This window comes from Calypte anna, chromosome 23 (genome assembly GCF_003957555.1).
Source record: "Calypte anna isolate BGI_N300 chromosome 23, bCalAnn1_v1.p, whole genome shotgun sequence".
In the NCBI taxonomy this organism is placed as follows: Eukaryota; Metazoa; Chordata; class Aves; order Apodiformes; family Trochilidae; genus Calypte; species Calypte anna.
Window position 1 is genome coordinate 3,167,622 of NC_044268.1, and position 25,500 is coordinate 3,193,121.

Sequence of the window (25,500 nt, forward strand, 5' to 3'; positions counted from 1 at the left end):
AAAGAAAGAAAGAAAGAAAGAAAGAAAGAGAGAAAGAAAGAGAGAAAGAAAGAGAAAGAAAGAAAGAAAGAAAGAAAGAAAGAAAGAAAGAAAGAAAGAAAGAAAGAAAGAAAGAAAGAAAGAAAGAAAGAAAGAAAGAAAGAAAGAAAGAAAGAAAGAAAGAAAGAAAGAAGAAAGAAAGAAAGAAAGAAAGAAAGAAAGAAAGAAAGAAAGAAAGAAAGAAAGAAAGAAAGAAAGAAAGAAAGAAAGAAAGAAAGAAAGAAAGAAAGAAAGAAAGAAAGAAAGAAAGAAAGAAAGAAAGAAAGAAAGAAAGAAAGAAAGAAAGAAAGAAAGAAAAGATTGAAAAAAGGAGGAAAACGGAGGAAAACACAGCAGCCGGCCCGGCTCCGCGCTGCCCGCTCCGCATCTCCCCGCACCTCGATCCGCTCCGCACCGCCCCGCCGGGCTCCGCCCCGCACCGGCCCGCCCCTCCCCGCCCCGCACCGGGGGTGCCCGTCCCGTCCCGTCCGTCCCGTCCCGTCCCGCCGCTCCGCCGCCAGCCCCTGCCCGCCCCAGCCGCCCTCCGCCGGGATCCGCGCTCCGCCGAGGTAAGGGCTCCGCCGGGGTCCCCGCGCCCTGCTCCCCCCTGGTGTCCCCGGTCACCCGGGTCGCCCCGCTCACCTGGCCTCTTCCCGCGGGTCGCGTCGGGCTCGGACGGGAGAAAATCGCTTTAATTTCCCAATCATGAGTCCAGGTAATTCTGATTATTTTTCCCCATGCAGAAGGGAATATTGCCCGGGCGCTTCCAAGCGCCTCTTTCCGGGCGAGCTCCGAGCCCGCATGCTTCTCTTGAGCTCTTTTTCCCTTTTGTCATCCCTTCTTTTTCCCTTGACCCACTTTAATCGCCTGTCGTTCCCCAGGAACCCGACCGAGAGGCTTTTCCGTGGTCGGGAACCAGACAGACCGAGCAGCATCTGAATGGTTCCCCCTTTCTTTCCACTGTTACAAAATAAGTTTGTGAGAACAAAAGTGTTTTGGGGAAAGTGCTATGACCTTTGGGACAGCCACTGCTGGCACGCTGGCGCGGCACGATGCCCTGGGTCTTGCTGGGACCTTGTTCCCTCCCGTGGCTGCAAACATCTGCACCCATCCCAGGCACCCACAGGAGCAGGGCAGCTCCTTCCACAAACACCTTGGGAAATTCAAGGTGATTATTTTAATTATTTGTTGATTTTTTCTTGATTTTTTGAGAGTATTGGCATTAGTTGTCTCCTGATCTACCAGGGTCCCCAGCTTTGACTGTCCCCAATAATCCAGGAAAGATCCCCCCCTGTATGGTAGCCCCAGGCAAGGCAATAACCTACCGGAGATATTTTTCTCATCTATGGGCAGCTTTGCTATAAGAAACATGTTTAATAAATCATAAGGCCGGTGAATTCCTGGGATTTTTATTGCTTCTGTAAAAATGCATTTTGATCTGTCTGCGAGGGACACTGGGAAACAAAGCTGCTCCTTTCAGAGCTGGATCCTGCAAATTTAGGACATGGAGCTGGCAGCAGGGCTGGTGGCTGTGACCCCTCTCCGGGCAGTTGGAGTCGGGGGCTCTGGGACCATCTCTGGCCATGTTTGGGTTTTCTGGCTCAGCTCTGTGGGGGAATGGAGCAGACCCCAGGTGCCCCCAGCCCTGTCTTGGCTTCTGTTGTGCTGCCAGGCTGCGGACATGACCAAATGCTCAGAGCAGAGGCAGTGATGCCAGGGGAAACATCCCCCTGGAAACCCAGCCAGGCTCTGCCAGGCTTCCCATTACATTTTTCCTCGTCTCCCTCTTGACTTGGAAGGGAAAAAGAAGCAGCGAAAACCAAACTGCTAAAAACTGGTAGGCTTTGGCAGGAAGAATTGCCCAGTTTCCATCAGCCAGGCTGACCCCATCCCCCTGGCAGCGAGGCAGCCAGTTGTCCCGGCATGCCTGGGCAGAGGAATGGCAATAAAGTGATTTTCTTTATTTGCTTCTTCCAATCTGCACATGGGCATTTAGGGCTGGGAGCTGAGCCGAAACATGAAAGGCACACGGAGACATGAACCTGGGAGCTGTCAGGACCTCAGCAGGATTTTGGAAAACATGAGTGCCATGGCCAGGAGAATAGGTTTAGGTTGAAGTGGTGGAGGGCCCAGCTCTGCCTGGCTTGCACTGAGCCTTCTCTGCCCCTGCCACCCAGCTGCCCTGCAGAAGCAGTGGTTTGGTGACTGGGATTTGTCCCCATCTCCTGCCATGCCTTTGTTTTAGGCTGCGCAGAGCCTGGCTGCAAGAGCAGAGGCGGGGAGGGAGCTTTTCTTTGTACGGGGAAGCATTTAAATTCTTTACAGTGATTCATATATTCCATTCATATGAAACACAGCTCCGTAGAGTGTGAATGGGGACTGCTGGGGGATTTTTTTAAGGCAATAAGCCCTAGAAGTGTCAAAAGTTATTCACACCTTGGTGAAATCAAGGATATTTCTGTCCGTGGCTCTTGGCAGGGGCTCAGCACATCTCGCCTTGCGTCGGGTTTTTGGTTTCCCACTCGGATACGGGGTGCAGGGAGCATGGGGGCAGCCTCACACTCCCACTGCCCAATGCTGGAAGTGTTTGTTGGTGTTTTCTCTGTGGCTGGAAGGACCTGGTGTGGATGTGCCAGGGGGTGGGAGGGTGGCCCCAGTTCTCAGCACCAAAAGGGTTTGGACTCTCACAGGCCCAGAAAGCCACATGGGAAGGTGAAGTGGTGGGTGGGGGGTGAGATGCTGCCCCTCATGTTTCACCTCTCCTGGGGCTGTCACCAAGGCTCAGACCAAAGCTGCTGGCTGTGCTCAACAGGGCCCTGTCCCCTCTGCCCCCTGTCCCCAGGCCACATGCCAGCACAGAGAAGGGCTGGGCTGTGCCAGCATCACGCTGCCAGAGGGTTCCCCTCCACTGGCTGCTCTGAGGCTGATTTGCCCATTTCACTGTGGAGAAACCCCCTCCCCCTCTGGGTGCTGCTCAGCCCAGCCAGGCTGGGACCCCTGCAAGAGGCTCCAGGGGTCAGGCACAGCCCTGGGGAGCTGCCAAGTCCCTTGAGGAGCCTTAAGTTTGGGGGGATACCAAGTGGAGCAGCTGGGAGCTGCAAGGTGCAGGGGCATTGCCCCCTGCCAGGGTACTTCCAGGTATGGGGCCAGCAGCCCCAGAGGGCTCTGATGCCCACCAGACATTCTGGGATGGTTTGAGTGGCTGTAAATCCTCTCCGAAGAACTGGAGAGACAGTTTTATAGCTGCTGAGGAGGAAGATTAGCAGGGTGTTGTTTTCAGAACTGATCCATCACGGGATGTGGGCGCTGCGTGGTGCATCCCAGCGCGGGGCTGCTGGCAGGCATTGCAGTCTTTCCTGGGAAGGTGGAGATAAAAAACGCCTGGATTTAAAGTTCTGGCTCCTCTTGGGATCCGAGATGTGAGTGACAAAACCACCTGTGCCTGGGCCTCAAGTCTCATCTGTCCTCCCTCTGTCCCTGCAGCATCGGGCTCCTCCTGGGGGGATGATGGACTGAGGGGTTCAGACAATGGCACCTGTGAAAGGCATTAGCCCTGGTGGAGAGGGCTGCAGGGCCATCCCAGCACCACACACTCCCTGCCCTTCTCTCCTATTTCAGTTTGTCCACAGCTCGGGAAGGAACAGAGTTTCCATTCCCTTCCTCTAAAGAAAATTCCTGTAACAATAAAATCTGATAGTTCAGGGGGGAGGGATAAAAAGACACTGAACTGTCTCCCTCTCAGCCCCTTCCTTTAGTTCTGCTGGGCATGTGCTGGCTCTGAGCCTCCCCAGTCCCCCATGTTTTCAGTCACTGGCTAATTAAAGAGCCTAATTAACTGCCTTAACAAAGGCAAAGGGGGACACTGGCTCGTGCCCACTCCCTCCTTCACCCACAGGGGTTCCCTGTGCTGCACACTCTGGGGAGAGGAGCTGTGTCCCCAGAGGGACTCTGGCTGTGTCCCTAGCACTCCTGTGGGAGCAGAGCTGGCAGGTGAAGCCAGGGTGACACCCCTCATCCTGGCTGTCCTGGGCTGTCCCCTCCTGATCAGGGCTCAGCTGCCTGGCCACCTGGGCTGGGGCACAGACACCATAAACTGTTTTCCCTTTTCCTTTTGTCCCCAAAGCCACATCCCTGCCTGCCTGGTGGCTACAGGGGGGTTCCTGCTGAATCCCCAGACCCATCTTGCAGGGCACTCCTGTGGCCCAGTCCCAGTGTCAGCTGAGTTCATGGAGCAGAGCTGCACATCACAGGCAGACACTGCAGCCAAAATCTGCAGAGCAGCCGAGTCCCATCGCCTCAGCCTTCCCTGGGGCTGAGCCTGTCCCTCTGGGCCATCTGGAGATGTTTGTCCTCAAAGGCTCTTCCAGACGCCTCTGTCCAGGACAGGGCTTGGCAAGAAGCATCCAGGGAGGAGGAGAAGAGTGTCCATGTCCATCTGCTGTGGGTGCAGAGCAGTGGGACCAGGGCTTTCCCAGCCTGGGGATGCTTCACCAAAGGACAGAGTCCCCATTTCATGCATGGAAGTGCAGCATTCCCAGCACAAACTCTGCTTTCCCCAGGCAGGATGCAGCCTCAGGAGTTCCCCAAACCCATAGAAAGTTCTGCAAACCTGAGCAGCTCAGAAGTGCTGGACCCCTGGGATCTGGCAGTGCTGCCCTGCAGATCTCTCCGGCCGTTGCCGAGAGTCTCCTCATTGTTTGTGCTGAGGGTTTTGTTTCACTGCTGCCTTCCAAGTTCCCAGGGATCTAAATTCTAAAGCAGGGTCTCGTAAAGAGCCCTGTCCAGATGGATGAGATGATATTGCTGGTATCGGATGAGATCTGTCCCCTGTCTTTATCCACAGACAATGCAGCAGTGGGAGCAAACAAGGATACAGCCTTTCTTCGGAGGCACATTAGCCAAATAAGAGCCTGCTCTTTGTTTTGTACCGAAACCCAAGACCCTGTGGCCAGACCACCTCACATAACTGCCCCGATGCCCACAGCCAGGTGAGGATTTACCCCTTCTGCTGCAAAACCCCAGGCAGGGATGGCTGCAGGCAGAGTGGGGAGGTGGGTCCTGTGTTCCCAGGCAGGTCCCAGTGCTCCCTCAGGGATGGAGAAGTGCTCGGGGCACAAGTGACATGAACCTCTCACCTGCAGGACATGGAAGTTGTTTTGGTTGTGCTCCATCTTTAAGGAAGAGCTGAGCCCCTTCAGCCAAGGCTCGGGGTCATCCAGGGCATCCGAGGCTGCTCTGTGCACGATGCTCACAGAGATGCTGAAAGCCTGCGGCCAATTCACCTGCTTTCTGATTTCATTACAAGTCCTAAAATTCAGCCCAGGTTTGTTTTAAGAAGTTACCAGAGGCTGAGAGAGCCTGGGACTGATTTATGGCTTCCCATCAAAATCATGTGGTTTTACCACAAAACTTGGAAGCTCTGGCTGCATTTTTTCTTTGGAGATTTTGGCTTCGCTCCAGGCTCAGCTCCAAGGGGCAAGAGCCTCAATCCAGGGTGTGCATCAGGGTTGGAGTGATGGGGTGCTGCAAGTGACACAGAGGAGATGGGGATGGCTGCAGGGAGAGTATTTGGTGTCAGGACAACACAGGCACCTTTCCAGGGAAACGCTGATAAGGAACTGGGAGGCTTGGCACCGAGGGGAGCTGCAGCAGCTCCTTTGCTTTCCCTGTGGCTTTAATTTCAACACTTGCCACTTATCATCCCCACGTCCTGCTCAGGCTCAGTGGCAGCCAGGTCCCTGCCTGTGTGCCTGAGGAGGCTGTGGAGCCCTGGGCTCTGCTCTGGCACCCTCGGGGTGAACTGCTGCCACCCACCGGGGTTAAACATGTGGGTGTTTGCCAGACAAGCATATTTCCAGCCTCAAACATGCGTTGTCAATGACTGCAGGAAGGTATTTCTCAGCTGCTCCAGTGTCCTGTAAGCCAGCCAGCCACCCCAGAGAAACAAGCTACTTTTATTGCTATTTCTTCATATTTCCTGATATTGCCAGTCTGGCACTCACAGCCCACAGGCAGATCCCTGCAGGTCCCGGCTTTGGATTACAGCAGCGATACTTTTGTCTTTTCTTTGCCTTTTATTTCAGAGGCTTTGGGCTCTGAAGGGGTCAGGCTGAAACCAGCCAGGCAGGCCAAGTCCACAGCCTGTGGGGTGAGCAGCCCCCAAACCGCACCAAGGAGGGTGATGCAGGGCTGGGGCATCCCCCTTGCCTTGTGGCAGCACGAGGGTTTGTGAGCCCATGGACCTCTGAGGGTCATGCTGAGGGATCCTGGGCTGCTGTCTTGTGGATGATGCATGAACAGATGAGGATGCTGCTTTGCATTACATAAATAACAAGGTCAGAGCAGCTGCGAGTGCTCCGGCCATGAGCGAGAGCTGCTCCCTGGCACAGGGGCTGGCAGGACAGCAGAGTGTTGCCTCAGGGTTTGGGCAGCTTCGTGGTTTTAATTTACTGGCTTTATAAAGTAAAGATGAAAGGGAGAAGCAGGCAGCACCGCAGCAGAACCACCCCTGGCTTCCAAAGGAATCAGCTGGGGCTGCACTGAACACTGACAGCTCCGCACCCGCTTCTCCAACCTCCACTCACTCCTTCCCTCTCCTGGTACAGAAATATCTGTGTCACACCTACACTTTGGCTGTGCCATGCTGTGCCATGGTGGCTGGGAAGTGGATGTGGCAGGGCCCTGGTGTGAGATGTGGTGGTGGTGGTGTCCATCTCCGCTCCTGTGCCCGGTCACATCTGCCCGTGCTTTGTTCTGTTACGCATCCTCCCGTCTCTGTCTCTTGAAGACCACGACTGATGTTACCACCAAACAGAAGCCAGAGCAAGGGTGAGAACCCAGAGCTCCTCCAAGCAGTTGTAAGCAGGGCTGGACAATCAGTTTGTAATTGTTTTATACCAAGCTTGGTATTTTCCTGCCCCCAGAGAGCAGGAGCAGGCCAGTGCCAAACCGTGCCCAGGCAGCACTTTTATGAAATCTTGGGTCTGTAAGAATTAATTTCATTTAAAACATTCTTTTCGTTTTTCATAAAGCACAGCAAATCCGTGGTACTTAGGGCAGGAATGCAGGGAGAGCATGTCCCACGGCAGCCGAGCTGTGAGGATGGGAGCTCCGCTGGCCCTGGCTCTGGGCAAGCACCCGGCTGGGAGATGCTGGGGTCAACCCTCCTGCCCACAGCTGGGTGTGGGGCTCTGGCAGCCACCCCCTTGCATCCTGTGCTCCCAGGGGATGTGGGAGCTCAGGCCTTTCTGTCCTCAAAAGGTCAGGAAAATGCCAGCGTGGCTGTGTCCCAGACTGGCGCCCATGTTCTGTGAGGTTCTGCATGGGGGGGAGGTACAGGGTGACATAAACTCTCTGTCTGAGTCCCCTGGCTGGTGGCAGCTGGTCCAGGGATGAGACTTGGCCTGAGACCCAAGCAGACTTGCTGAGGTGTCAGGTTGGAAATAACTGATGTGAGTTTGGGAGTTAGGGGCACCTGGCAGGGCTGGGTGCTAGGGGCTGGTCAGGGTTTGGCAGCTGGTGCTCCTGCCCTGCATGTGAAGGTGTGAAGACAAAGGCTGTGAGAGAAACAAACCTCTGTGAACCTTCTTGTGGGGCTGCTGGAGGCATGGCAGGGTCCCCTTCCCAACAGCAAAACCCCTCTGGGGCCAGCTGCCACTGGGGCTCCCAGCATGGAGTGAGGTTTGCTCCCTGGGGTCCAAATATCCCCTTTAGAGGGCAGCCCCACTGGGAAGGGTCTTTTTAAGTCCCCTCCCTTCAGCCATTTCCCCTCTTGTCACCTCCCAGGACAGCACCCAGCTGGGCACCTCCAGCAACTCCTCCTCTTAGGGTGCAAATGGGCACCTGTGACCTTGGGCACTTCCCTGGTGACCTCAGAGGTCCAGCTAGCAGCAGAGGAGTGGGACATGGGAGTTAAAAACAGGAGGAAGACAATGGATCCTTTTGGCTGAGATCTGGGATGGGTCCCTGCAGCACACACCAGTGCCGCCAGCAAGGTTTGTGTGCTGGAAATCCATCTCCCCCTGGCTGGTGGGCTCTGAGCCCGCTGGAGAGCTGCTGGGGATGAGTGGAGGAGGATTAGAGGGTTTAGCAGGTGTCAAACATCATCTTTCATCCCGCTGTGGGGAAGTCCATGGCTCACTCTTCCCCACTCCTGCACAAGCCCTGATGGAGCCAGAGCTGCCCTTCCCCTCTCAGTGTGTGGAGTTTTGGTGGCACCAGAGCAGGAGAGGTCAGCAGCTCCATGGCAGAGGTGGGGTTGGGGGATGCCCAGGGAGCTGCCAGATGGGCTGGTGGGTTTGATAGGGCGAGTGTGAGAGCCCAGGGCTGGGTGTGCTGCTTATTTTGGTTAAATTGATTTTTTTCTGGGAAATTGGGGAGTGCAAGGGGGCCTCCAGACAAGGGGCTTTTGTGAGCTGGGCTGCAAGCCCATCCCCTTTTTGTGGTTTGGCTTTTTTGGATGATACAATTTGTTATTCCAAGAACAACCCAGCAAATGGACCCCATTAGCTGAGTCCCTGAAGTGACTGGAGCTGGTGGTGCCTCTGTCTGCGCCCACCTTGGGCCGTGTCACTGCAGCCTTTGTCCCCAGAGGGTGCCTGGAGATGACAGGGAGCTGGGGGGCAGGGAGCTGCTGTGCCCCTGCGCAGGCTGTGGCCATGCTGATGGGGTATCTTAGGGGATTAGCTGGGGCTGGGACAGCTGGTGGGACAGGCAAAAAGCTCTGGGGTCATTGGGTTCCCAGCACACTCATGTCCCCATCAGCCTGCTGACAATAACCTGATTGTTGCTGTGCTGCTGGAGGATGGAGCCAGTGCCAAGGGGGGGAGCCCGTCTGTGGGGCAGCCCCTTTGTCCCCTCGGATGGGGCTGGACTGTCACCATCACCTCCTGCCACCCAAACTCGTGGGAGCTGCAGGATTTTCATCCCTCCCAGCCCCTGGGCACGAGGGCTCTGGGCCCAGCTGGTATTTAAGGTATTCCCCCCTCCAGTACCAGCTGGGGAGCCAGGGTGGGGAGCTGGGGGCAGCTGCAGCATCAGGGCTTCCCACAGTGGCTCTGCAGCACCCAGAGTGGGACGTGGGTGCTTCTGTGCCACACACGTGGGTCCCTGCCACGGGACCGGTGCTGGGGGCAGCACAGGGGGTCCCACTGGCAGCCCCCAGCAGCTGCAGCACACACAGGACCACCCAGGGCAGTTGTGCAGGCAATGCTGCAGCCTCGTGCTGTGGCCGGCCCGGTACCGGTGCCGGTCCCGGAGCCGTGGTGCCGGGCTGAGCCGTCCCGCCGGGCAGCCCAGGGCCGGGCGGTTCCGCTGGAGCATCCTTGGCCTGCTCGGCGCTACCTCCTGCCGTGCGAGGATGCTGCTGGCTCTGTTTGTCTTGGCTCCGTTGGGCTTTTCCCTCCATGCAGCCGGCTGGAGCTGGACGAGAGCCAGGGGGTTTATAAATAAAAGCGTCGGACACCTCTCTGGGTGGTGCTGAAAGCTCCCAAAATAGCCACCGCGCGTGGCCAGGATGTTGGCAGAGGCAGCCCAGAGGCTGGGTGGGGAACAGAGACCCCCCCTCTCGACTCCCATCCCTAACCCCCCATGCACCCAGTGTTCCCGCAGCACCGGGATGGGCTGACCCGGACAGCCGGGATGTGTCCCTGCTCCCTCCAGCATCCTCATGGATGTGTCCTCTGGGGCTGACTGTCCCCCTGCAAGGAGGGGTGGCCCGGAAGGGCACCGACCATGCCAGGGCTGGTTCTGTCCATCCCTGTGGGCTCCATCCCTTCCTCCAGCAAATGTGTCCCCAGAAGACTGGGGGGACACGGGGACAGTCCTGAGTGCCACTGCCTGTGGGCTGGCACCTCCAACAGAAATAGGTTCCACTAACAAAATATTCTGCATATTCTTCACTGATTACCACCGGTGTTTGAACCCCAGAACCCCCCAGCAGGTCCAGCACCAGTCTGGGCAGGAGGTGGGGGAGGAGGTGACCAGGGTCTGTGGGCACCAGGGTCCAGCCAGGGCAGGGGGTCTGTAGCCCCAGACAGTAGATTAATTAAATGCAGTACTTGATTGCTCTGGAAACTGGGAGCCTGGTAATAAGATTGTGGCTGCAGGCAGCTGCACGTTGGCATTGCTGGGGGCTGGAAGCTCTGTTTATGAGAGATGGGACATGTGGGAAGGGTGAGCAGCTCCCTGTGCCCCCCCGGGAGACAGCACCCGTCTGCAGGACTCGCTGCCGCCTCGGCCACAGGGCTCACAGGGGAAGGGGCTCTGGCGTCATCCCCAGGAACGCCAGGCTGCTGGAATTCCCTGAGAGGCTTTCGGCTCCGAGACAAAGGAAATGTGGAAACTAACAAAAAACCAACCAACCAAACAACAACAACAAAAAACCAACAAAAATTTTGAATTGAAAAATCAAAACAGCTGATTCAGCGATGTTGAAACATCTTGTGATGGCGCCGGGCAAATTTTTTCCAAATGAAATTCTGAGGGGAAAAAAAAAAAGGAATCAGCCTGATTTTTACCCAACCCGCATCCGCCCCGACGGGAAGGCACGTGTTGGAGCAGTGCTGGGATGGGGACCCGGAGCCCGGGGACCGCAGCTGCGCGGCAGCTCCGCACCCACGACGGCGCCGGCCCCGCCGAATCCCTCATCATGGAGCACGGGGAAAACCTGAAACCCAAGCCGGCAGCGCGGGGCCAGCGCCGGCCCGGCGGCGGGAGCGTGGTTTATGGAAGCGTCTTGTCAGAGTTTCCACTGAACACCTCAGGCTCGCTGGGATCTCGCATCAGCTCACATAAATTAAATTAAATTAAATTAAATAGCATAAACTAAAATGCTGCCTGACAAGCGCCATGCTCCAGCCCTCGACGGGGCATGGATATGTGTGTGCAGCTCCCTGCCAGCAAAGCTGGTGCAAAGCTTCAGGGTGGGATGGGATGGGATGGGATGGGATGGGATGGGATGGGCAGAGGGATGGAGAGGATTCTGGCTGTGGCAGACAAGGGTCTTGCGGGGTCAGCAAGCACCCGGGGTGGGAAGTGCTGGGGGTCACTGTCCCTGTGCTGCCCCGAGAGGTGTTGGTGGGAAGCGCCGGGCTCCCCGTCTGCCCTGCGGTGTGGGTCAGGGTGCAGCCGGTACCGCCCAGCCCAGGGCAGCTTTTGGAGCAGCACCGTCCCGGCAGGTAACTCTATCCCTGCACCCCCTCCCACTCGCCGGGAGGGATGCAGCCGAGGCTCCTGCTCCTGAAATTTATTTTAATGTAAACCTAGCTCTAAGGCAGCTTTTTCTCATTTTTAAACTATTTCATATCAATCCTTGGCCTGACATTTGTTTTCTTTGAGTGTGGTGGGGAGCGTGGTCAGCATTGCTGAGGATATCTCCTCAGGAATCTTGGCAGAGGCGGCTCCCTATCTTTGAAGAAACGGCAAATGCAAAACAGAAGGCAGATATTAGAGAAGCATAAACAATATTTTTCCCGCTGCTAACCCCAGAAGCAGCGAGCGACTGGCTCAGGGGACCCTGTGCCTGGAGCCCATTGGTGGCACAGCACCTGCCTGGGGCACTGGTCCCTGTCACCTGTGGCCACTGTGACCACTGTGCATGTGGCCAGCCCAGTCCCCAGGGGCTGTGGCTGACCCACTGGGATGGGGAGAGGTGGCAGCTGAGGACAATGGAAGGGTTTGCAGGGGATGGGGGGAGGCTGGTGCAGCCCGGGGTGACCCTACTGGGGTTCTTGCCCTGTGACCCACCAAATGTTGAAGTCTTGCTCCAAGGATGGAGCTGGTTTGGTGTGTGTGGGATGTGCATGGGAAGGGTGTGCGGGGCAGCTGCTGGGGCAGGGGCTGCCCGTCTGGGCAGGCTGTGGGCAGAGGGTGAGCAGGAGCCAGGAGCAGGCAGGCTCACCTGGGTTTTTTTAAAAAGCTGGAAGAGGAGAGGAAATGGAGATCAAAAGACCAGCAAAACCAGGGAGACAGAATTTCAACCCCTGACGTTAAAATAAAATGACTGTTAGGATAAACAGTTTCCCATCCCGGGCAGCCAGGCTCGCTGGCGGGGGTGGGGGCTGGGGTTATGTTCCTTGGCGTTTCACACTTGAGAAGAAGTTTTTGCAGCAGCTCACAAATTTGCCGTCATATATGGGCAGCAGAGAGAGCAGCCGAGAGCAGTGGAGGGTGGATGGATGACCAGATGCTGAGCAAGGGGACAAAACCACTGCTGTGCTTGCCATGGGGCCTTGGATAGGAGGAGGAGGTGGCACCCTAGGACAGGGGGAGCTCAAAGCCACTGCAGCTCCCACTGCTCCTCGATCACTCATTCCCCCTTCATCTGTGGTTGATGGCCACTTGTCTGCCCACTCCCTGAGATGCTCTCTGCAGGTCCCCCCAGGCTCAGCAGATTCCTTTGCATGATGCCCTTTGGGATATAAAATGCTATTTCTGCACAGGAGCCACAGGGGTAAAGCAGCATCTGGGCCACGGACCCTGAAGGGGTGAACAGCATCCACTTCCCAGCAGAACTTCCTGCACAGAGGAGAGGGCTCTGGACCCTGCCTGGTAGCTGCTGGGGTGGGGAAGGGGACAGGATCCTATGGCCCCACTGTCCTTACTGTGTGCCCTCACTCCTGCCCTTGCTCTGCTCCAGCTTTTGGCTATTGGGATGGTGTTGCTGCTGGCCCCTGGGCAAGCCACCCTCCCGTTGGGAGGAGGAGAAGGAGGAGAAGGAGAGGGGAAGAAGAAGGGAAGAAATAAAATGAATCCCCACAAAAATGTCTTCATAACAGGAAACGTCTCATAAAATACCTGTGGTTTGGCGTGTGTGATCCGGCTGGTCAAACTATGCACCTGGCAGGCAACCCTGCTATTAGTGCTGCACGGTCTGGTATGCTGGGGGGACTGAGGCTGGCAGGGGGAGGAAGATGGGACTGGGGAGCTGGGGGTACACAAACCCTCTGTGGGGGCCAGGGTGAGGGGTGGGACATGTCCTGTGGGTCCCTTTGGCCTCCATGTGTGCCCAAGGGAATTCCCAAATGTGTTTTGGCAAGAGGACCCTGGGGATGGGGTGAGCCAGGCTGAGCCACACACCCTGGGGCTGGTCTGAGGCTTCAGGCTGTGGTTTTCTACCCAAATCCAGGTCTGAGCCAGTGGTGACCCAGAGGTTTCCATCCAGGTCTCTTAAATGGTTTGGTGGCCACCAAACCCCAGGGACAGCTTCACTAGAGCTGATCCTTGACCCCATGGCCGTGGGAGCGAGCCAGTAGCACCAACCTTGCTGTCACCATTGCCACCAGACCTCAGCTCCTTGTCTGTGGGCAGTGTGTGCCACGGGCAGTGTGTGCCATGGGCAACATGTGCCATGGGCATCATGTGCCATGCCATGCTGTGCCATGCCATGCCATGCTGTTCTGTGCCACACCACACCGTGCTGTGCCAGGGCTGGGTGTGGGCGCTGCAGGGGTGGGGGGCGGCTGCCTGCTGATGGGGTGGGGTGTTTTTCTTTCGTCAAGGAAAATGTTTTCTTGTTCCCTCTGCTGAGGGCGGGCGAGGCTGGGGCCGTGCAGCGTGTACAGCAGCTTTGGATGGGATCAGGTGTCGCGCATATAAGGCCGGGCGGGTGCCAAGACTCTCCCCGTGCTCGGGTGCTGCTTGGCCGGGCTGCTGCCTGATGCCTTTGGCTCTGGCAGCCCAGCCTACGGAAACAACGTGCTCACTCTGCCTTTCAATAGCTCGCTTTTCGTTTTTGACTCCTTTTATTATTATTTTTAAGGCATGTGTAGTGCAAACGAAATCATCTACCTCTCACTGGAGCCAGTCCAGCCCCGTGTTGGGCTTGGAAAAACTCCCTGCTTTATTTTTTATTGTCAATGACCGGAGGATGGAGCAGCTCGATGGGACACGGAGGCGTCCAAGTCTGCGCTGCTCCAGCCCACCCATGCACCCTGGCTGCTTTCTCAGAGCTTTCTCTTTGCAGCATCCACCTGGGCCACGCAAGCCTGCGAGGTGCCAGCGGGATGAGCTCCTGATACCCCTCCCAGAGGTGCTGCCCGTGTCCCCTGCTCCCAGGGACAGGGATGAGGCAAACCAGCGAGCCCATTCGTGCGGTTCAAGTGTGAAGCCCCGTCCTGGCTTGTCCTGGTGACCCTGCAAACCCCCGTGGGGGCTGCCGTGGCCCTGGGTGTGATTTGGGGACAGAGCTGGGGCGCGGGCCAGCGAGCAGCACACCGCACCCAGCACCGGCTGCGCTTTTACTGCCGCGTTTAAACAAGTTCTGCGTTTTACTGACCTTCAACCACAATCGCTGATCCCCCGTGGATCACATATATTGACTTAAAAAATAATTAGCCTTGAAGGGAGCAGGCACGGTGCCTGCCTGCCAGGCTCATAATTAATATTTAAATAACAGGGGCCATAAATCAGCTGCAGCTCAGCGGACAAGCCCAGGCTGTGCGTGCAGGGCAGCGCACGGGTGTGCTGCTCATGGGACAGTCATCCACCCTGCATGGGGCTGAGCCCCACAGATGGTGCTGGGAGAGGGTGAAGATGTGGGGAGAGGTGGATGGCAGTAGCCCCCCAGCCCCTGGGAACATTCAGGAGCTCACTTGGGTGACCAGCACAAGCCACAGACTGTTTCTGGAGCAACGGGGCCAGCGTGGGCTGGAGCCTCCGTGCCTCTGCAAGAACAAGGTGACATTTCTTGTCTCCTTTCTCATGCTTTAAGTGTGAGATTTTTTTCCCCTCTGCCGGAGCTTTCATTGCGTGCCAGGGGTTTTTAACACGTCTGCTCACCGGCTGCCAGGGGAGCAGACACTTGCTCTGAAGCCCTGCCAAGGGTCTCTGAGCTGCTGCACTGGCTGCTCCCTCTGGGGACGAGCGATGCTGCCGAGCACCATCCCTGCTCCAGCATCCCTGGAGAGCAGCACTGTAAGGCCAGGGCAGGAGGGGACACGCTCAGGAGCCCCCAGAGCATCTTCCCTGCTCCAGGCAGGAGGAAAGTGATTCCTCATGGGATTTCTGCCGGCTGTACCACAGAGGTCCCAGCCCCGTGGGACAGGCAGGTGACACCTGCTGTAGCCACCATGTCCATGGCCACACCATGAACCAGCCACCGTTTGCAACCTGCCCTGGGAGATTAGGACATCTTACATCCACACATTGTGATTAATAATAATTTCATAATGCAGGAGATTTCAGGCATGAAAGAGCCTCTTCACAGGCGTGTTGTGCACACTTGATCCATCATATGAGACTCCAGATGTTTCCATTTTATTCTTATTAAATCACTGCCTGGAGAGCCTGGGTAATGTGAGGCCTGCCCTGGTGCTGGGTACTGCTGCAGGCGACAGCAAAGCACCAGAGACCCCTTTTGCTCATGGAACAGAGACGTGTGCCTGGGGGGCTCAGGCCAGACTCCCCTTGCTGCCCCATAACCCCAAGGGAGAGCCAGGGCAGGTGGGACAACCCATACAGACCTGGGGAGAAAGAACAGGAGCTGAGCTGGAGATGCTGGGTCACACATGGGCACCTTGGTGCAGGGTGGGGGGATTGGATTTCACATCCAGGGCACAATGAAACCATGTCCAGAGCCAAAGCAGAAGGATAACCTTGTCCTCCCTTGCCCTGTCCTCTTGGGTTCCCCTAGTCCTTTGTCCCTCCAAGAGCTGAGGTTGGACCAACCAACAGCATCCCCTGAAAATGGTTAAGGGGGGAATAAAGCCCAGGTGGGAGGAAAGAGCTGGGGAGGGAGGGAGTGAGAGACAGAGACACCGGGGTCACACCAGGTAAGGAAAACAAATAAATAGCTGATTCAGGGGTTTGTTCTCCTCTTTTATTTAACAGAAACTGTATTTTTACAGCTGCAATCCCTTAAAAGAGGATTCTTTTTCCCTTAAACAAATCCTTGTAAAATAATGCTTCATAAAAATAAGCGTTCCTCTTCTCGACCCCGAAGACAGAAAAACAATAACGCTGGCGAGGCTCTGCCCACTCTCAGTGGCTGTCACGTGTGTCCCCTGGGCTTTGCTCTGGTGGGCACAACACAGACAGGACAGGCAGAGCTGAGCATCTCCCAGCATCTGTCACGGCCACCTGCAGCCACACAGGGCCCTCCGTGCCACCAGTGGCAGAGCTGTCCCTGTCCCCACCAACCTCATCCCCAGGGACACTGGGCAGGGGAGCAGCAGCAGCTGTGGCTGCCTCGGCACTGAAGACCCCCATAAACCTGCCAAGCAATCCCACGCCAGGGGTCCCCCTCAGCCTTTACTTAATTTGCTTTAATATGGGGGCTTTTTAGGTTTTTTCCTCCCGTCTACAGCGTGGGTTGTTTTTTTTTTTCTTCACTGCTGCTTCAGCAAAAGCAATTCAGGAAATTCCGATCAAATCCCAGAGCACAGCAGCCCTGCCCCTGTTCCACAGCGGGAGAGGCAGAGAGATTAATTCTCATTAATAACCACCACCGGTCAGTTATTGTGAGAAGAGAGAGAAACAGCAGAGGTCTTTGGTATCACGTGCTATTTAAGCTTCCAAAAATAAATGTTCTTTGCAGATCAATCTGTTTGCAGCTCCACGCGTGGAGCTGGCGCAGAAAAAGTTGTTTAAGTATATTTGTATAGAGTATTTATTTTAAATAAACAGGCACTTAAGGCAGAGGGTGAGACACTTGAGAGATTTCCTCCCCTGAGCTTCCCTGTGTGAGACACTTGGGAGCTTTCCTCCCCAAGGGCTCCCGTGTGCATCTCCCACTGGTGCGTGTTGGGAACGGTAACACGTTCCATACAGCTGTGATCCAGAAAAAAAGGCAAATCTGGGGGAGTCCTTCTTTCACACGGATCCTTCCCTGGGTCTTGGCTAATCCTCACGGGACAGAGGGTGCAGACAGGGCCGTGGGTGCCCGCTCTGACTGTCACTTTGTCCGCAGGAGCAGTGGGGAGCAGGATGGTGCCGGACGCTGCGGTGCTGGTGGTGCTGGTGCTGGTGGTCGGCCTCCGCTCGGCGGCAGGAGGAGGCGTGGGGGGCTATGCCCAAGTGAAGTACATGCAGCCCATGGTGAAGGGACCCCTGGGACCCCCCTTCCGTGAAGGCAAAGGGCAGTACCTGGGTAAGGGACGTGCTCTGCGGGGGGTGGGAGGACACGGGGCCACGGCTGCCAGGGAGAAGCCGCCATCCCCTGCTGCAGCTAAACTTGAGCCATCCCGGTGAGGCTTTTTCCATTCCTCCACCTACTCCATTTCCCCTGTCTGCATTTCACACCCGCTGGGAAAGGAAAGAGGTCAAGACTGGAGCTGAGCTCCAGCCTATTGAGAGGAGAGCAGGAGAGACATTCCCTCCCTTGGAGAGCAGCCACCAGGAACCCCACACGCGGTAAATCACTCCCCACCCAGCAACATGTGCTCTGTGCAGCATTGCCAGCCCAGCCAGAGACCTTTCCTCGACACCCAAAGCAGCACTCCCCAAGGTTTTTCCCAGCACCAGCCCCTGCCGTGCTGGGGTTCAGGTGCCCGAACCCATTGGGTTGGTTCTTGATCCTTGGGAAGAGGCACCAGAGCCCTCCCCGCAGGTTCACACAGACACAGACCCTCCCGGGAGCTGAAGTCTTGGCTCTGCGAGGAGAAACTGGAGAAGCTTTGGCTGCCAGCAGCTGATTTACTGCTGGGCTGAATGGCTTATCAGGAGTTCAGCTCAGCACATATGTCAGAAAACACACAGCAAAACCTGGAGCTGAAGCATGCTACAAGCCCCCCCACCTCCCTGCCCCCTTCCCAGCTGTTGCAAAGCTGCTCCCTGAATCCCAGCCAGAGACAAAACCTTCCAGCGTAGCACGGGAACGTTTCAGCTGCTGGTGGGACAGGATTCAAATATCTCCCTGCTGGTTTTCCTTCTTTTTTCTCCCTTCTTCCCATGCACTGGAAGCAGCACCACCTGCTAACCCTGGTGGAGAGAGAAGTGGGTGTGCTGGGTGCTTTGCAAGGTGCAGTTTGGGTGTGAGCTTTGCCAGGTAAGACAGGGCATGGGTGTAGAGACACTGAGGCAGAGGAGAGCACAGAAGGCCCCTGAGATCAGGAGAAGACAGGCAGGGAGATGGGAACAGGAGGATGCAGGCAGTGGGGCAGTTGCAGCCTGACCCACCGGCTGCAGGGCTGTGTCTGGGGAAGTCAGTGCCTCCTGAATCCCACCCGAGCTCCCATCTCTGCTTAACCTCTAATTTGGCAAGGAAAATCCCTGCTGGCTTTCTGCCCTGCTCAGGGAGCTCAGCTGACTCACCGCGACAGCACAGGCCGTGCCGTGCCCCTCTGGGTTACCCCGAGTTGGCAGAGAGCTGGGAGGGCTCCCCCCTTACTGCCCCGGGGTTGGGACCCCTCCCTGGGGGTCAGGCCAGGCCCTGGGGGTGTCACGGTTTAACCAAACCAGGCCCAAACCAGGACAGGGGGCTGCCATCAGGCCTTGGGAGCCATGTAGTGAGAGACAGGGTCAGCTCCCTTGGGGTGCCAGACACCTTTTCTGACCCAAACCCAGACTCCCTGGGTGCATGGAGGCAGCTCTGGGCAGGAGACGCTGCTAAATGCTACAGTGCTGAGAGCCTAGCAGCAGGTACTTGCACACTGGGATTTAGTTTGGCTTGGTTAGAACCATGTCAGTGCAGTTTGCAGCCAGGTAAAACCACCGCTGGGTCCCTGCTGATTGCTGCGTGTGGCCAAGAGGCCTCCATGTCCCTTAGCTCCTGCTGATGGGGAAACTTTGTTTTCCAGTTCCAGGCTGCTTCCTGCAGCCCCATCCCCTCTCCCAGCAGCTCCAGCAGTCCGGGATGCAGCTGAGCCCCAGCAGCCGCGGGAGATGGGGACAGAGCTGCAGTAGCGCTGCTCCCCAGCAAGGGCCGTGTCAGCCTCTGGATCTCACTCTCACGAGACAGAGCTTGGCAGCAGTGCTGGAAGGAGCTGAGCCCAGCTCTGCCATGGAGCAGCCAACCTCTCCTTCCTGCAGTGTCATCCGACGGCTCTGGCCAGACCCCGCTGCTCGTGGCCAGGAACCGCTTCCCATCTTGCTGGATCATTCCTCTGCTGGCCGGTCCGGGCTGCTGGGTCTCTCCTGCAGATGTGCAGGGGTCCTTAGTGGGACAAACGCGGCTCCAGAGGGGCTGCAGGATCCACCCGGCCATGCCCATACCCCTCAGGAGGAGAAAAGCTCCGTGGTGCCCACTCGAGAGCTTGCGAGGGCCGTGTCTGCTCCTTCCCCTTCCCACTGCCCCAGCTGGCTCCCCGCATCAGCATTCACGGCAGCTTTGTTCATGCTTCGAGGGGAACACATAACCCCATGCTGCTGCTGTGAAACGCAGGGCCCTGAGACATGCGTCTGTGGTAAGACATGGTCTTTTGAAATCGGATACTGCTGGGGCTGCAATGTCCCAGTTTCTCTCTCCTAACGTCCCCGGTTTGGTTTTCCCGTCTGCTTTTTGGCCGCCTGCGAGCTGGCAGCCCCCGCCTGGCGTTTCTCTCCGCTGCCTTGTGTGAGAGTTGTGTGTGTGCTTTTTCCTTCCTTCGTGGGCTCAGCTGTAGATCCTTGTTCTGATTCCATGCAAAATGTCCTAGAAAACTAATTCTTTTCAAACCATTGCAAGAAGAAACAAAAAAACCAAAAAAACCAACCAACCAGAAAAAAAAAAAAAAAAAAAAAAAAAAAAAGGAGGGACCACATTGAAATGATTTTCTGAACAAAAATTTTTCCAGAATTCAAACCCCAGAAATCTGCTTTAGTGCAAAACTTTGCATCCCCCTCACCTTCTTTCCCACACCATTTTCTGGGGCGAGGAGTAGGAGCTTTGCAGAAATCCAGTGGCAATGTCGTGTCAGACAAGTTTCCCTTAATTTCCAAAGGCAAGTGACCTCTGCTACAGCCTCGGATGCAGGCCAGGATTTGATATGTCGATAAGCTCTGAAAATGTTTCCATTCCCAAAAGAAAAACAAGCAGGCACCAGGCTTGGAAGTGGCCTCAGCTAATTGCTGAGGTAAAAGGTAAAGCTGCCTGGTGCTCCGGAGCTGTGCCTGTTGCTGCTGCAGTTATTCTGTTCACGTGTCCCAAATCTCCCCTAATCTTTTCCCATCCACTGAGAAAATGTCTGTGATGGCAGCTCCAGAGCTCCTGTGTCCATGCTCCCCAGGCCTGGCTCAGTGCACTGGATGCCCATGCTGGGGGCTGGGCAGACCTTGGGGACCCCCTGTCCCTTCCTCAGTGCCATGCCGGGGCTCACTGCCTCCTGCTCTGCTTTTGCCCCAGATGGGATCCATTCCCATCCCAGAAGCTTTCCTGTAGATCTGTTCCCAACTGAAACATTCAACAGTTTTACCCAAGCATCCAACAGTTTTAACCAAATCTGCCCAAGCTGTCCAGACCCTCTCTCCTCTGCCTTTCACATTTAGAATTGTAGTCCCATGGACATGCCACTGACAAATATTTCTTTCATTTCAAGCTTCCCAAAAACTTGTCAGATTTATCCTCTCACCCATTCCCAGTGTCATGTGAGAAGTGACACCCTGCCTGGGCTGGCCCCGAGGATTTATTTATGCTCACGTCTGTGCTTTAAGCACTGAGCTGTGGTGGGCATGTAATCTGGCTCTCCTCAGCTTTGTAGTCTCTCAGCCCATTAGTTTCTTTCTTATATCCGTTTGCAAAAGACCTCTATAAATTCTTTAAATGTCAAGTGGTTACAGTCTATTCCCAGCTGGGCTGACTCATTTGGACCTAACTGAGGTTGCGTTTCCCTCGCAGCTATTGGCTTTTCCTCCATCCTCAGCCCTTTTTTTTTCTTTTTGGGGAGTTTTTCTCTGCCTTGCTGGACACAGGAGCTGAGCCAACCATTGCTGCAGGCATGTCTTATCCCATGCACGAATCACCTCTTCAGTGTCTTGAAGTACATGTCCAAGAGTTTTCTTTTTAATCCAAAAGGATTAAAGGTCTCCTGAGGCCCTGGACTCGAGGGATGGGATGGAGGGATTATCTCTGTCTTTGCTCTCTGTTGCCATCCCCTTGGCTGAACCCAGGCAGGAGCAGCCAAATCCCACGGTGCTTTCGAGGCTGCTGAGAAATGAGGCAGCAGGAGGTTTAAATCCAGCTCCTAAAACCCCCCACAGTAGGGCATCAGCAACCAACACTGCCAGAGCCACTGGCAATCGCTGGCCTTGCTGACATTCTCCACGGAGGAATGGATGAGTAAGACTTTAATTTGTACCTTGGGCTCTGGCCAAGGTCTTGCCTCAACAGAGTCCCACGGATGAAGCCACTGCGGCCATTTTTAAATGAAACCATTTCTAAAGCAGGGCACAGTTCCAAGGGCAGACCCCTGGCTTTAACACCCCGAGGCCATCACGCACTAGCCACGCTCCTCCCTCCACTGCCACGCCACTAAAGCTTCGTGTCCCTTCTCTCCACAGATATGCCACCGCTGCTGCCCATGGACCTCAAAGGGGAGCCAGGACCCCCAGGGAAGCCCGGCCCACGCGGACCTCCCGGGCCCCCCGGATACCCAGGAAAACCGGGCACAGGGAAGCCAGGAATGCACGGCCAGCCTGGGCCTGCTGGGCCCCCTGGCTTCTCGGGCATTGGGAAACCCGGCATCCCAGGACTCCCTGGAAAGGCGGGTATGAAAGGGATGCCCGGAGCCAAGGGTGAACCTGGCATGCGAGGAGAACAAGGGCCAAGAGGGCTGCCCGGACCCCCAGGGCTCCCGGGGCCAGCTGGGATCTCAGTCAATGGGAAGCCGGGCCCCCAGGGTGGCCCAGGACTGCCTGGGTTTCGGGGTGAGCCCGGCCCAAAGGGAGAGCCTGGTCCCCGGGGAGAAAGGGGGATGAAGGGTGAGAACGGTGTGGGGAAACCAGGGCTCCCAGGGCCCCGGGGGAATGGGGGTCCTCCTGGCCCTGCAGGGCCGCCAGGGCCCATCGGCATCGGAAAACCCGGCATTGACGGCCTGCCGGGAGCACCAGGGGAGAAGGGGGACATGGGCCCCCCCGGCGGGCCCGGCATCAGTGGGGAGCCTGGCCCCATGGGGCCCCGAGGGCCCCCGGGAATTGATGGGATTGGTGTCCCAGGTGCTGCGGGGGTGCCGGGGATACAGGGCCCCATGGGGCCAAAGGGAGAGCCTGGGATCCGCGGCCTCCCTGGTTTGCCGGGCCCGACGGGATATGGGAAGCCAGGTTTGCCTGGACTAAAAGGAGACCGTGGGCAACCTGGGGCACCAGGAGCCATCGGTGATAAGGGGGAACCCGGCATTGATGGGGAGCCAGGTGAGCCAGGTCCCGCTGGCATCATTGGCCCACCGGGCCCCCCGGGGTCCATGGGTCTGCCAGGCAAGCACGGGCTGCCCGGCTCCAAAGGTGACATCGGGCCAAGTGGGCCCCCAGGAATGCCAGGGATGCGTGGGGACCAGGGCCTGAACGGCTTTGCGGGGAAGCCAGGGGTGCCAGGAGAAAGGGGCCTGCCTGGGACGCAGGGACCTCCCGGCCCAATGGGCCCCAAAGGAGAACCAGGGTTCATTGGCCTCCCTGGGGTGCCAGGATTAACGGGTGGCCCCGGGCCAAAAGGGGACGGGGGGATCCCCGGGCAGCCGGGGCTGAGGGGCCCCTCTGGCATCCCAGGCTTGCAAGGACCTGCAGGTCCCATGGGGCCTCAGGGGTTACCAGGACTGAAAGGGGAGCCAGGACTCCCCGGGGTTCCTGGCAAGGGGAAAATGGGGGAACCCGGCATGGCTGGACCCATCGGTCCCCCGGGAATGCCGGGAACACCGGGGCTGAACGGGCCGCCGGGCCCACCGGGGCCACCTGGGCCACCAGGAGCACCGGGGGTGTTCGACGAGACGGGGATTGCGGGGCTGCACCTGCCGGACGGTGGCGTGGAGGGAGCCGTGCTGGGGAACGGCAAACCGGGAAAACCGCAGTACGGCCGTGGGGAGATCTCCGCCAGGATCGCGCCCGCGTTCACCGCCATCCTCACCTCCCCCTTCCCCGCCTCGGGCATGCCGGTCAAGTTTGACCGGACTTTGTACAACGGGCACAACGCCTACAACCCCGTCACTGGGATATTCACCTGCCCCGTATCCGGCATCTACTACTTTGCCTACCACGTGCACGTCAAAGGGACAAACGTTTGGGTGGCCCTGTACAAGAACAACGTGCCCGCCACCTACACCTACGATGAGTACAAAAAGGGCTACCTGGACCAGGCCTCAGGCAGCGCCGTGCTTGAACTCAAGGAGAACGACCAAGTCTGGGTACAAATGCCCTCGGACCAAGCCAACGGGTTGTACTCCACGGAATACATCCACTCCTCCTTCTCTGGATTCCTGCTCTGCCCCACATAACAGCTGTTGGGCGTGTTTCCTTTTCATCCACTTTAGCCATAAACTGTCTTTTGGGTTTTTTTTTGATAACAAAGTTTTTTAAAATTGATACGAAAGAAGAAAAATCACTGGGAAGAACGAGCAAGCCGTTGTCGTGGGACCTTGCTTCATGCTGTTTGATCCTTGAGTCAAGAGGGTGATTGGAAAGGAGAGATCTTTCTCTCTTTCTTTCTTGGGGGAGGGAGAGGGGTCACTTCCTCAGCAAAGCATATTTGGAATAAATTTTACCCTAGTGACTGTACATCAAACGCAGGAAAGTGCTTGGGATGGCAAGGATCTGGCTCTGCAGTAAACTGCTCTGTGACCCAGAGAGGTTCGTCTGGAAGATCAGACCCTTCTGGTCTATAATCCAGTGCCCTTGTTTCCCATTTTGAGTACTAGTCAAATAAATTCAGCTGTTGTAATGGGTGGTATATTTGCTAACCAGCACAGGGGTCCCAGGCACTTAACCCAATCCTGTACAGCAGCAGAGATCCACGATGGGTTGAGAAATTCCCTTCCCAAACCATCCTATGCCCAAGCTCCAGTCTCGCTGATGCCTATTTTTTTCAGACTGTGCTTTGAGGCAGTCTCCCTGGTTCACTCTGGATTCAGTGTGGCTGGATTTATGATCATAAAAAGTGGAACATTTTGCATAAGCACCTTCTTATAAGAAGTAAATATTATTCCTAACCCTTGCCCCCAGCACCTTTAGGAATAAAAACCATCCAGGAGCTGGTATCTGGGAGGATGACAGACAGCCTGTGCCAAAGCCACTGAGGGAAGCTGGGACTCTGTGATGAACAAGGATCCTCTCTGGGGTTAATTCATCTGAAAAGTCCAAGGGGAAGTTCTGCCCTGCTTGCTTCCTTGCAGCCCAGAGACTTGCTTGGCCTCGGGAACATCTCATTCTTTGGCAGCACAAGGAGGGCACTGCAAGCCTGGCTTATGGTGCTTCCAGCCTGGTTTGACAGAAGGTTTAGTTTATGCTTTCTTGGAAGTGCCACTTAAGGACAACTTGCTTTTACTGTCTCACTATTTTGGGATGTGTAAACTCTCGCATTGGTATCACTCCTTTCTCTGGGGACCTTTTCATTAAGAAAAACAAAAAAAAATAGTGCTTGTTCTAACTTTCCATTCAGTCATTTTGCAACGGTGCTATTATCTACTTAACAATGTTATTTACAAGTCTAGTGCAATATGTACCTGTAACAGTGCACCACTGCAGGTGCCAGTCTGTGACCTAGGTTAAAAAAAAAGAGAAAAAGAAAAGAAAAAAAACAAACCCCACATCTGTCTGTTGTTACCACTTGTCTCACTAATGCTTGAAATGGTACTGACCTGAGTATGAGCTACAAGGTTCTGGGAAAGGTAGGCACAGACACTGACCACTTGGCTGCTCTGTCCTTTGCTCGAGGGAGCAACTGAACCTTATTGCTTTGCAGATTTTCTCATGGTAGAAAAATGATTGCACTTAGAGTAAAGTGATTCTTTTCATCCCAGGCAAGTAGCACGCTGCTGAAGTCAAGCCCCACGTGTTACACTGCATGTCCCTCTGCAAAGACACATCCCTGAGAAAAAAGAACAATTTGGTCACCAGATGAGCAACTATTACCCTTCAATTCTCCTAAAGCCTGTTCTATGGCCAAAGAAACGTATTAAGAATGGGACTTGGGGTTGCTCTGCAGATGGACTGTAACAGATATTTAAACACCTTTTCTTTTTCTGTTTCTGGTTTGTTTGTTTGTTTTCCTCCTTAAGCCTGTCCTGTGTTTCTGCCTCTTGCCATCCAGGGCTTCCCTTTACAAACACACCTATCCCTGAAATGAAGAAATGTCCACTTGGACAGCCAGTGCTCCAGCTACTGCCTGGCTAGGGCTGGGCTGGACTGTCCCCTCATGGGGATTCTCTTTACATAAAGCTGCAAGTTTCATATAAAAACAAAACCTTCTCAAGCTGAAAGGCTGCCCCAGGGCCTGATCCCAGCAAATGTTTTTAACTCCTGTCTGCTGGGGGCTTCAGGGCTGTTTTGGCTTTGATTGTAACAGGTGATTTCCCAGCAGGAACAGGAGTCATACAGAGAGTCCCTGAAATGAAACAGAGGCTCAGATGTGTTCTTCAACAGGCTTGG

General features: G+C 55.8%; 1 protein-coding gene across 1 annotated transcript; it reads left to right on the forward strand.

Moving 5' to 3' along the window:
* Window positions 1-545: 545 nt before the first annotated feature.
* On the forward strand, window positions 546-25,067 carry COL8A2 (collagen type VIII alpha 2 chain). Its single transcript, XM_030464369.1, has 3 exons — window positions 546-587; window positions 16,925-17,104; window positions 21,430-25,067. Exons 2-3 carry the CDS (start codon window positions 16,942-16,944, stop codon window positions 23,349-23,351), a joined length of 2,085 nt encoding a protein of 694 aa, XP_030320229.1. The 5' UTR covers window positions 546-587; window positions 16,925-16,941; the 3' UTR covers window positions 23,352-25,067.
* The last annotated feature ends 433 nt before the right edge of the window (window positions 25,068-25,500 follow it).